The sequence below is a fragment of the Suricata suricatta genome, chromosome 12 (genome assembly GCF_006229205.1).
Source record: "Suricata suricatta isolate VVHF042 chromosome 12, meerkat_22Aug2017_6uvM2_HiC, whole genome shotgun sequence".
In the NCBI taxonomy this organism is placed as follows: domain Eukaryota; kingdom Metazoa; phylum Chordata; class Mammalia; order Carnivora; family Herpestidae; genus Suricata; species Suricata suricatta.
This window is the reverse complement of record NC_043711.1, coordinates 86338161-86350999: the sequence shown is the minus strand read 5'-3', so window position 1 is coordinate 86350999 and position 12839 is coordinate 86338161. Positions and strand designations below refer to the sequence as shown.

The following is a 12839-nucleotide window of genomic DNA, read 5'->3' as shown; positions in this document are numbered from 1 at the left end:
ACAAAAAGCACTCATTAGGGGTCGCCGTCCGCCTGGGCTCGAGGTGCGAGTGTGGGGCGGGCCAGACGGCAGCCCCTGCGCGGCCTCCCGGGAAACCCCCCGCAAACACGCACGCGGCGCAGCCCGTACCCTGCCCACACCGCTGAGCCGAGGCGCCGCGGACATCCTGCAGGGCGCGGGGCACACCGGGCTCGGCGTGGCGGAGTCGGCGGCCGCCAGCTACTCTACCAACACCGGGCCTGCCACTGAGGGTCAGAGCGGGCCCAGCCGCCCACAGGCGGAGGGAAGCCAAGGCTGATGCGAGGCGGCGGCACCAAATGAGCCTCAGGAGGAGCCCGGAGAGGAGCGCCTGGGGCTCTCCAGGACTCAGCCGGTGCGGTCTCTGCAGCTCAGTGTCACTGCGAGGCCGAGGTCAGCGGCCCCGTGGGAGCCCTGCAACGAGGCTGAGCTGACCGGAGCGAAAACATCCTCTGTAGCTCGAGTCAGGCTTCTGCTTCCCCCTCCCTCCCCCAGCACAGCAGCCCCGGCTTGGAAGGGTGCGTTCAGAACTCCCTTAGGTAACAGGCAGGTGACACGGCAAGCGATCAGCCGGCACAGATAGAGGCGGGCGAAGCACATAACACCAAAGTCAGGAGGCCGTCCGGCGGGGCTGCTGTGGGAGGGGCTTGCCACAAGAGACCACGAATAAACCTGGATGAGAGATCCTGCGCTCTGGCCAGAGACTCACTGAAGAGATGAGTGCAAGCAGGGGGAACACCCCTGGCACCGGCTGAGCAGTGATAAACAGTGGCCTTTGTTATTACCAATGAAAAAGCAGTCAGAAACACGAATACAACGATACAGCCATACAAAAGAGGCTTTGACCGTGTACCTACTGACACAGCAAAACAGTGACTTGAAAAGTAAAAAAAATATATATATATAGATCACAAAATAAACTATCAACATGCTCTACTTTTATTTTTAATTTTTTTAGTGTTTTATTTATTTTTGATACAGAGAGAGACAGAGCATGAGAGGGGGAGGGACAGAGAGAGAAGGAGATGCAGAATCCGAAACAGGCTCCACACTCTGAGCTAGCTGTCAGCACACAGCCTGATGCGGGGCTTGAACTCACGAACGTGAGATCTGACCTGAGCCGAAGTCGGAGGCTTAACCGACTGAGCCACCCAGGCGCCCCAACATGCTCTACTTTTAAACTCGTACACATTTAAAAGTTTATTTAACTTTAAAACATCACTGTGGTTGAATTTAAAATGGTTTACTGTTAAATACGAAAAAACTGGGGGGCGCCTGGGTGGCTCAGTCGGTTAAGCATCCAACTTCAGCTCAGGTCATGATCTCACAGTTCGTGGGTTCAAGCCCCGCATCAGGTTCCATGGTGACAGCTCAGAGCCTGGAACCTGCTTCAGATTCTGTGTCTCCCTCTCTCTCTGCCCCTCCCCATCTCGTGCTCTGTCTCTGTCTCAAAAATAAACTATAAAAAAAGAATTTTAAAAGAAAAAACTAGAGTGCCTGGGTGGCTCAGTTAAGCATCCGACTCTTGATTTCAGCTGAGGTCATGATTTCAGGGCTGTGAGGTCAGGCTCTGTGCTGGACATGGAGCTAATTAAGATTCTCTCTCCCCCCTCCCCTAGGTTTACATACTTTTTCTCTCTCTCCAAAAAAAAAAAAAAGAAAGAAGAGGAGGAGGAAGGGAGGGAAGGAGGACCAACAGAAACTTAAAGTATGTAAAAGTACACATTTAGTGTCTTAAACAGTTCATGGTTGAGCCACTGCGGAATACATAACCTAAATTTTGAAGGCCAGGCGCTAATTCCAGCATGACACACACTTACTATGTCCGCAGCTGCAAAGGAGCAAGACCGGGGAAGAGGTGGAAGATGGGCCGTGCCGCAGGAGGCCGGACCAGCTGACGGACAGCTGGAGGGAAGCCCTGGCGGCATTCCCACAACTCATGTTCACAACGTCATCCATGGGAAAGGCTTTCACGAAGATATAGATCTTAACAATCCAATAATACGACGTGGGCTCAGTGCTGTCATCACAAGTCACCGCCACGGGCGCACATCTACACCCACCCTCTGCGCCACCACCGCCCCCACAGTCTGGGCCTCCTCAGCCTCCTTCACAGGCACCCCTACCCTCCTGATGCCCTTAAATGCTGGTGCTACATAAGGCCTAACCATGGACATCACCTAGCCTCCCAACAGTGCCCCCTGATGACACAGCAACACAAGGGGCTCCGTGTGCACCCTCTCGCCTCTCTCTTGAGCACTCAGCAGGGGCGAGAGTCAAGGCTTCCTGGGCATGGCCCACCCCCTCCCCGGCCCCCCGGAAACTCAACCTTACCCAGCACAGGAGTGGGACTCCTGATCCAGCCTCCAGCCTGCTCGCCACCCGCCCCCCAACTCCCCAGCCCAGCGGATGTCGTTTGGACCCCAGCAGCTGCCAGACCGAGAACTTGGGGGTTGTCTTAGGTCCCACCCTTCTCCCCGCAAGCCTGGCCTGTTACTCAGTTCTTATAGTACACCCCCTCACCTCCGCTACATCAGCGTCCCCCCGTCCCCTCCCGATGGCTGCTGCACGTTTCCTGCACAGCTACCAAGGACACCGAGCCAAGGCCTGGCACGTGATAGTTCACGGGACAGTCGGTTCTTCCCTACTGAAGGTGGGCCTAGTCAGGAGCACAGATAAGGACAGGGAAGGCTTCTGGACATGTAAGCCAGCCGTGGGAGATACAGGACCGAGATGAAAAGAGTATTCCAGGCAAAGGAATCAAGCAGGTGCAAATGCCCTGAGGCAAGAAAACATGCCTTACTGGGGAATGAAGGAGAGGGTGGCAGGGAGAGCGACCCAAGGTCAGATCACAGGAGCCCCTGCAGACTGTGGTGAGAAGTGAGGCCTCCATGGGAAAGCCTGGGAGCTTCTGCCCAACTGGCCGCCTGCTTCTGATAGTTCTCCTGACCCCCCATTTTCCACAACAGTCAAAACTATCTGCCTAAATTCAGATTGAATGAAACAAGTCCCATGCTTAGACTCCTTCTCGGTCCCATGTGGCCTAACAGTAACAACAGCTGTGCAGAGAAGAGGTGACCCGTAGGCCCGACTGCTTCTGGGCCGTCCTGGCTGGCACCCAGGGCTTGAATCTCGGGCAGCTTCCACCACGGACCCGTGAGAGCAGCTCACTGCTCCTGATGTCTGGATGTGCTCTATGCTCAACACCTGCTTCCTTCTGGGAGTCTGGAGTTCGGACACGTGCCAGGCAGGGGGGCCTCCACGATCAACCCCCATGAAAACTCCGGGCACCGAGTCTCTAATGAGCTTCACTGGTTGGTGATACTCCACATACATGGCCACAGCTCACTGCTGGGGAGAAGTGAGCATGTCTTGGGCGACACCATGGAGAGCCTGTGCCAGCTTTTCCCTGCACTTCACCCATGCACCTTCTCTCTTTACTGATCTTGCTTTGTTTCCTTTCAAATCATAGCCAGGAATATGCTGATGTGCAGATTCCTGTGAGTCCTAGCAGATCACGGACCCGGAAGTAACCCCAGGGAACCCACCGCTGCCACCCGTACGACAGTTAACGTCTGAGTGTTCGTTCTGTGCAGGCCCTGTGCGGAGCACTTGACCTGCACTAGCATGCTGAGTCCTGGGAACAGGAGGTATGATTACCTCCTGGTACCAGTGGGAAAACGAAGGCTTGGCCAAATTCAGTAATGCTGATGATGGAGTAGAGACCAAAGCCCAAAACCCACACCGTGAATGTGTAATAGGTCATGCAGCACAGGGCCCAAGGTCAGCCTCTCAGCAGAACGCGTGGGCTCTGCATCGCTCTCCACCACACCCCTCTCCACTCCTCTTCCGCAGCCCAGTGCTCCAGCCACACTCAGCTGCCGCTTACTCCCTCCACCAGCCTCTGGCCTCAGAGCCTTTGCTCATGCTGATCTCTGTCTGCAGTGCCTCCTCCGTCTCACCCCATTCCAGGGTCTCTATGGCAAACACCTCCGCATCCTAGGAAGAACTGAGCTCTGCGGAGCCTTTCCTGACCTCCAAGACTGGCAGGTGCCCGTGCCTGTATGCCCCTCGCGTTCTGGGCTATCGTGGCCTATTTAATCAGCTGCTGCCCCTACGGTAGCAAGTTCCTTGCAGCTGGGGACCGTGTCTGGGACGTGTCAGCATCTGCAAGGTGCCTGGTCCTGGACGGGGGCTCAGACCATGTTTCTTATTGATCAGGGATTCACTAGATACAGGACATCCGCATCATATAAAAAAAATAGTATTTTGAAAGAATGACGTCAGAAAACGCTCGTGGCAGGTTAAGGAAATGTCGGTTACGAGGCAGGTTACACTTCTATAGAGAGAGTCTGTGAAAGAGAAGCTTTGCCTGTAGAATAAAGGATGGGTGAGAAGCATGACTGTTCTTAGCGTGTACTGCCTGTAGTCCCTAAATTTTGTTAGATCGTACGTCTTTTTTCAATTAAAAAAAACAGAGAAATATTAAAAACGTGATTCCCACTCTGCTTTAAACATTCAACACATACCAAAGACCAGAAAGCAAGCGACAAAAATGTTAACAGTGGACACGTGTGGATGATGGAATCAGAAGGCAATTCTCCTCCTCTACGCTACTGTTTACGACTTCCGCCATCAGAAGACCAGTGACTACTGCTGCTCGCCAAGCACCCGGTCACCCGAACCACCAGCACCTTAAAAGAAGACTGGAAGGGCCTCATCTCCAGCAGCTCCTTCTCGATTCGGCCTTTCATCCCAGGGTACATCATGTTCCCGCCGGTGAGGAAAACGTTCTGAACCAGCACGTCCTGAGCGTCCTTGGAGTACCTACGAGGGAGACAGGTCCTCCGGAACAGTCCTACCCACCTGAAGCGCAGGGGAGAATGCAGATGCAGAAATACACGCTCTTGGCACAAAACAGGAACATCTGCACAGAAAGTGATTTTTCTTTTTTTTTTTTTAACTTGCATTTTCCACTTAGAACTTTACAGAATTCATTTCCTTAGCAGGATTAGAAGTTCTGTGTCTTTTAACACACGTTTTTTAAAAAGTGACTTCGTGGGGGACTGATTTGCAAACGTTTTGATGAGGTCTGACAAATCGATACACCCCGGTAACTATCACCACAAGATACAGAACATTTCCATCACCGCAAAAAGCCCCGCCTCCCTCTTGCTGGCCCATCTTTCTACCTATGTGCTTATTAAAAAAAAAATAACAGCTTTGTCTTTTACATGATTGAGCACTTTCTCAAGGCCACGCACACAAAGTGGCTGCCACAGCTTTCCTTCCTTGCCATGTGCCAGCAGCAGCCAGAGGAGTAACATCCTGCTCTCCGCCTGCCCAGCTTCAACTATGAAAACCTGCACTGTAGGAAAATGCCTGTAGAAATGGGTTGGGGAGGAGCATTTTATAGAAATGCAATCTCTCAGATACAATGTCTGCAAGGAGGAAAACACTCTCCTAAGCTCTGCACATATTTAGGGCACTTAAAAACCGCTAATCTTCAATCCTGTAAAGGTTTATATGAAAACCAATGCATATGTTACTGCTGCTCCAATGTAAAAGAATTCCGTAAAGCTCCTCAAATCAACTGAGCATTTACATGTACAGAAAAGAATTACGAGGTCTCCCCCCACCTCCACCCCCATGCCGGGGCTGGGGGCTGGGGAGAGAGAAAGAATACCATCTGAGCACAGCAAGTCAATGACAAGGAGAGCACGAGGCATTTTCCAATGCCTGACCACCTCCTCGATCATTCACAGCGCAAGATCTGAGGAGATGGTTTCAGAAACTCTACGGCAGAGAAGGTCCAGCCTCACCTGTCCAGGACGTACTGAAGGGTCTCTGCTATCCCGGCCTGCTCTTCCCCGATGAGAGACGGCTGGAAGATAATTTCTGGAGCTCGGATTCGTTCTGTCCCAACGAACAGCTGATGATACGCTGCCAAGTTAAACACGGGCTTTAAAAACCCAAGGTTTAGAAGATATTTTTAGGCCACAGTGACAAACATTCCAGTTGCCAGTTCCCCCAAGCCGCATTCCTTATTCCAACACAGCTTCTGTCCTTTGTTCGTGTCAGAATGACCTCTCCCAACTCTCTGGATACAATAATTCCATTTTCTACCTTCCTTCCACCTCTGAATTACAGATACCTACAACTCTGCGTCCTGAAACGGTCTCTGCATTGCAAGGAAAGAGACCTCATGAAGAGCAGGAGCGGAAAGCTCTCTCCCAGGTGAGCCTCAGGCTCCAGTCAGTCTGTCTGGTTGCCATTGCAAGGACAGAAATGTAGGCCTGAGTGAGGACTAAACACAATGACATTGGCTTAAATTTATACGAAACCACAGGGCACCTGGGCGATTCAGCTGGTTAAGCAGTTAAGTGTCTGACCCTTGGTTTCGGCTCAGATCATGATCTCAAGGTCCGTGAGTTTGAGCCACATGTGAGGCCCCGTGCTAACAGTGCAGGGTCTGTCTGGAATTCTCTCTCCCCCTTTTTCTCTCTCTGCTCCTCCCCTACTCATGCTTGCTCACTCACTCTCAAAATAAAGAGACTTAAAAAAGAAATAAAATATATGAAACCACTAAAGCTAGTCTTTAAAGTTCTCAATCACTTGCCTACATGTTTCTGTCAAGCAGACTGTCTCCCACAGGTTCACAGCCCTTCGTGCTGGAACCCCATCAGCCAGCGGGAAAAGCTTTGATTCAGAAGTTGTAAGTATCAATACCCCCACCTCCCACCTCTCCAGAAAATACAACTGGAATTTTTTTTTTGTTTGAAAGGACATTCCTAAAGAAGCAGACTAGGCCAGACTGGTCATTTATGTCAATAGTTTCAAAGCAGAAGCAAGGCGCACAGGTTCCAGGAGCCCAACCTGGACAGTGGCGACTGGCTTCTCCACATCAGCGGTCTCCTCTGAAAACAAGGGTTCAAAGTCATTGATGTTTTCCACGTCTTCCAGAGTCGGCTCAAGCTGCTCCAGGTCGGGGGTCTAAGGACAGAATAAATAGGACGAAACAGCACCTGTAACTTCAGGCTTTCAGTCTATCAGTTCACGGTCACGAACGAGAGCAGGTATTTCACGCAATGTCCTAAAAGTTTATACAAAAACTATGAAAAATTTTCTAAACTGTTTCAAAAAAAAAAAAAAAAGAGGAAGACAAGTGAACATAAGGATTAAAAACCTTAAAAGCCAGGAATAGGCTTTGCTCCTGTCCTCTACCTCACACAATCCTCAACAGCCCCCCCGCCCCAACTTCTCTCTGAAGCCTGCTGGCGGGGCCACTCAAGCTGGGGACCCGAGGGCGAGGGGTGGCGGCAGGCTGCATCAGGCAAACGCCACACGCACAATTCTGGGGGAGAGGGTGCAAGAGCCGGCATCCTACAAAGTGGGCCAGACGCCAGCAAAATCAAATAAATCTCTTAATGCTTCATATATACAAGCACCAACATTAATCGGCATAATGAGTTGTCCGTAAGAGCCAGTCCACAGGGCTGGAGCCGTGACTAAGAGCTCCGGGGTGACAGAGCTTGGAGCTACAGTGCCCCACAGGACAGGCTTTCCTCCTCAGCCGCAGCGAATCTGGGCGGAGCCTATACATGGGGGCACCGCTCCCCACCGCGGGCTCAGGGCATGTGATAGTGTGGACCTGGACAAAGAATCCGGGCAGGGTGTGACTCTACACGACATCTCTATCCGTCTGTGGCTCTGCCACGTGAAAGGCAGAGTTTTACCTTCTGGACTCAAGGGGGAGAAGTTACAGGAAAAACTGCTGTGTCGCATTCCTTGACAAAGGGCTCTAACAGTGACAGCTGCTATAGAAATGACTGTCCCACAAGGTGTCTGGGGAGGGTGCCGCTGACTCAGAACTACCCGCCTGGCAGGCCGGAGGGGAGGGCCCCGCACTGAGTGCGTGTCCTCTGACCTGTCCCTTGGAGTCTGCGAAGCATATATGTTAGCGACACAATTCACAGCACTCACATATACTTCACCAGAACACAGTCACATGTGCCCAGATGTAAACTAACATCCACACTCACTGTTAAGGCAATGCTCTCCAGCACTCCCCCAGCACACACACTCCCCCAGCACTCCCACAACAGTCCCGTGCCTACAGAGCTTATAGAACGAGGTACAATGTACCCAAAGTTCTATTCCATACAGACGACTCTACCATATTTAAGGGGAGGGTAACTCTGGAAGGACAAGGACATTTCCTCATCTGAGACTAAAGAACAGGAAGAGAGGGACTGGTGTAGAAATAGGAAACTTAAGGAGGAAAGAGGGTGGGCTGGCAGGCAGGAACCTAAGGACCTCGCTCTCAGGACGGAGGCAAGAGCCATCCAAAAACCGCATCCAGTTCAGGGGCAGGGCGCCTGGTCCGGGCACGGCCCCCTGTAGAGACGACTACTACTGCACATCCCGGGTGAGGCGACGGGCTGGGCGGGCAAAATGACTTGCCCAAGATCACGTGACACTGGGAAGTGGCGGAAACGCGGCCTAAGACAGATGGCCCACCCCGAAGTCCTTGCTCGGCCTCCAGCTGAAATCCTGCGCATCGTGCGCATCATGAGGCTGGGCTTGACAGGACAGCGGGCCCAAGCGGCATGGAAAACATCCACCTGAGGTCATGGTGAACGAGAACACGAGGCTGCACGTGCAGCAGCAAGGCCAGCTGAGTGGACGACAGGCTCCTTGGCCCCAGTAGGGGCTCGGCACAAAGCTCAGGGGTCCCAGGAGAGGCTCAGACACAGATCACGAGACCCCTGTCACTAGGCGGCTCGTGGATGATGAGCTGCCAGGAGCAGCAGGCACTGCAGACGGAGGGGAGGCTCTGGGATCACTCGGATCGGGGTCACAGTGGCACAGTCTGAGCCCACCTCCTCTGTAAGCAGGGCTCAACCCTAGGGCAGGGGTGGGCTGAGGAGTGAGCACTTCCTCCCTCTCTTTTAGCCAGGCATGTACTTTGGCCCCTTAAATAACTGTGATAATACCAGGTTGGAGACGCACAAACGGCTCCTGTGTATTTAAAATAACTACAGGCAAACCCCTTGCCCCAAGTAACAGTGAGGGAAGGCGAGGCCGGGGCTCCATGAAGCTCCGCCTCCCTCCTGCTCCACGCCCCACACCATCGCCGTCCTCTCCACCCACCCTCCACTCCTCAGACCTCTCTGACTCCCAGTGACACCTCCCTGTGCACTGACCCTCCCTCCACCACACGGAGCCCAATCACCTCCACCCCCTGCCCCATTCTCTGTGCTCCGCTGCTCCAGCCGCCCCTCTCAAAGCCTAGAGGGTGCCACCCTCCTTCCACTTCGGCTCCGGGGTAGACCGTACTTCCAAAGCCGGTCACAATATCTTCCATCCCACGTGCTCTTCCTCAGTGGGACTTGGACGCTCCCCATGAGAAGCTGGGGTTTATTTCCTCCCCTTGCATCTTCACAGGAACCTGTGAGGCTCCGACCAACACAGTGTTCTGCAAGCTGTGTCACCTGACTTCCAACAGGCCGTCTTAAGCTTCCTTGCCCTTGACCTCTTAAAACATTTGCTCTCTGGCCACTCCCCCTTAAGGAGCTCCCTCCTAAGCACCGGTTGCCACACTGAAAAGCCCAAGGCACATGGACAGGCCCTGTGAGGGTGCTCAGGTCCACCCCACTGAGTACAGCACATCCTAGCCCAGATGCCAGCGAAATGAAAGGCCTCGGGGGTCCCAGTTCCCAGCTACCCAAGCCTTCACAGCAGAGGCCCCAGGTAGGCGTCACAGAGGCACAGATCTCTGCCACGCTCTCTCCGAACCCCTGACCCGTCAAACTTGTAAGCACAGCACCTTGGACATCGCAGCACCTGAGGGAAATGCGCTCCTAGGCTGCTGCGGACGGGCCTGTCACCCTCCTGACCTTCCCCGTGTGTCCCCCGGAGTAGGGTCTTCAGCCTCCCCCAGCACTTCTCCTCGGCCCCCCTGGCCACCACTGGCGGTCCTTGGCAGATGGCCTCACGTGCCTCTGAAAGCCCACTACCCACCTGTCCCCCCTTGCGCTCCTGCATCAGCATCCCACCCACCCTGCTGCTCTCTCCAAAGTGCTCTTCCTTAGTCTCTTCCCCAGGCTCTTCCTCCGCCCCCGGGCCCCGAAGCAGGGGCCTGACCAGGGCATCCTTCACTTCTCACTCCCCATGCGATTCTAGGTCCTTCCATGGCTGGGTCCTGACACGTTCCACCTGACGTCCCACTGCGACTGTAAAGCTAAGATGCTCAAGCCCAAGGCTGCCTCCGCCCACTGCCTTTCAGGATGGCTCCCGGTGACCAGAGCGAACCTGCAATCCCACGGCCTGGGTCTGAAGGTCAGCTGTGCTACCTCGGGCTGGGCAGCCTCGGGCAAACCCCTTCACCCGCTAAGCCCCAGCTGCCTCATCTGTCACATGGGAATGCGACAGTGCTGACACACTGTGAAGGATGGTGACACCTGCACCAGGGCTCAGGGCCTGGCACATGTCACACATTCTATTATCAGCCACCAGCACTCTTGTCACCACTGTCCCTACGCCGCACCAAGATCCCTGGATGCTATCTTTTTATGTTTATTTGAGAGAGCTCGAGAGACAGAGTGCACACATGTGCGTGCGTGAGCAGGGAGGGGCAGGAAAAGAGGGAGAGAGATCTGAAGCAGGCTCCATGCTTGCAGCACAGAGCCCAGTGTGGGGCTCGATCTCATGAACCCATGAGATCATGACCTGAGCCAAAATCAAGAGTCAGAAGCTTACCCAACTGAGCCACCCTGGGGCACTGACATTACCCTTGAAGTGCCCCCTGCACCCCCCCATACCCGTGGCTACTCCGCCACCCCCCATGAGCTTTCTCCCAGATTACCACACACATCTCTACCCTGCCTTCCCACCTCCCCCTCCCCAAACCCATCATCCTAACTGTCCGCAGTTACCTTCCTAAAAGCAAGTCTCCTGGCATTAGCTCCTTCCGGACACCCTCCGAAGGCTCTGTCCGGAGGGTGATATCCAGGCTGACTGGTGAGGACCCCTGCAGGCCGGCCCCCGCCTCCCTTCCCTGCTCCCTCACCCACACTGCATGCCAAATCCGCGTGCACCCTGCACATGTGCTTCTTGGCATCGAACTCAGTCTATAATGTCCTTCCCTTCACATCCGCTACCTACTGAAATCATACCATCTTCCAGGCCCCAGCTCAAATATCCCAAACCTTTTTAAAACTTCATCAGAGCACCTGGGTGGCTCAGCTGGTTAAGTGTCAGACTGGATTTTGGCTCTGTGCTGACAGCATGAAGCCTGCCTGGGATTCGCTCTCACGCACTCACCCGCGCTCGAGTGCTCTCTCTCTCTCTCTCTCTCTCTCTCTCTCTCTCTCTCTCTTTCTCAAAATAAACATTAAAAAAAACACCTAAATTCCTACACACATGTACCATCACACCAGATAATCTTTACTACAATCAATTAAGTATGATCCGACAGCCCAATTTTTTTTAGGCACCGAGGGCTGCAGGAACTGTGCCTTAACCTGCATTGCTAGTCCCTAGCATTCCATGCCCACCACTGAGCAGTGAGCCCCTGGGGAACACACTCAACTTTCCCTGGGACAGAGGACTGTAAGATGTTCAAGTTTCAAAAGGCTTTTATAGCTACAGAAAAATATCATCACCCACCTTCGCCTAGCTATATTCAAACGCATGCCACCTTAAAGATAATTTCTAAGCTTCAATAAAAATAATAGAAAGAGGGGCACCTGGGTGGCTCAGTCAGTTGAGTGCCCGACTTCAGCTCAAGTTAGCTCTCATATTCCGTGGGTTCGAGCTCCACATGAGGCTAGCTGCTGTCAGCCAAGAGCACAGAGCCTGCTTCAGATCCTCTGTCTGCCCCTCCCTTGTTTAACGCTCTCTCAAAGGTAAATAATTAAAAAAATAAAATGAAATAAAAATAAAACGATCAAAAGGTACTTCACTTATCCAAATTCATACGATTCACAGAGAAACAAAGCCAGTCATTTCAGAGCAGACAACGCGCGTCCAACAGAGAACAGATCTCTCTGCCGCGGCCAGCTTCTGTCTGGGGCTTGCCAGGGCTCCGCACGGACTGTGTGGCGTTCAGAACACAAACAGGCATTCTTCTGGAACTGAACTGAACGAGTTTGCCAAAGCACATCAGGGAAGAGATGGCACGGTCCCTGGAACAGTCTTGATTGCGTAGCCTAGGAACAAGCCGAGGCCGGCTCTGATCTTGGCTAACGGGACAAGAGAACCTTCTATATTAAGCCCACTGTGTGCTCTGACAAGTGACGTGCTCTAGAACTGCGCTGCCCCCCCGCCCCACCGCTGCGCTTGCAGGGACGGAAGCCAACATCCTCTACTTCAAATACTGGATGAGGGATGTTGGTAAAGCCTCCTCCTCCACAACATCCCTGGCAGAATGTCTGTAGAACGGCAAGGGCGGGAATGGACTGGTCTGTGGGGGCAAATGGGAGTTCAGAAAACACTGTACTTTAAAAATTTTGCTGAATTTTGCCATCACTGCTTGGATGGCATTTCAGTATGAACTTTGATTCAACATAAATCCATTTTCTCCATTCTAAAAGAATGACATTGTTGGAAAATACCTTCTGAGAACTAGCCAGCCAGCGGTGTGGTCACATGGGGTACAGAGCCCATGAACGTTACTGTAATCAGCCCTAATCACTAACAATCACCTTCAATAAATGCTGACTGACCCTCAGAGCTTTGGGTACAGGTCAACTTATCAAATGTGTCATATATAAAAAAAACTGAAGTCCAACATCTCAAAATCTCCCCAAGCCCAGAGC

General features: G+C 52.9%; 1 protein-coding gene across 5 annotated transcripts in view; it reads right to left on the bottom strand.

Moving 5' to 3' along the window:
* Positions 1-4503: 4503 nt before the first annotated feature.
* The window catches only part of ACTR5 (actin related protein 5), an 18976-nt gene continuing 10640 nt past the window's right edge, over positions 4504-12839 (bottom strand). Inside the window, exons 5-7 of one of the 5 annotated variants that reach the window (XM_029918225.1) lie at positions 6895-7011; positions 5841-5980; positions 4504-4884 (exon numbers count right to left, since the gene is read on the bottom strand). In XM_029918225.1, the coding sequence (XP_029774085.1) occupies positions 4632-4884; positions 5841-5980; positions 6895-7011 (510 nt within the window). In that variant the 3' untranslated portion in view covers positions 4504-4631. Of the gene's footprint in view, positions 4946-5840; positions 5981-6894; positions 7012-12839 lie in introns of all 5 variants that reach the window. The other 4 variants (XM_029918226.1, XM_029918227.1, XM_029918228.1 and 1 more) reach the window with 4 other exon arrangements.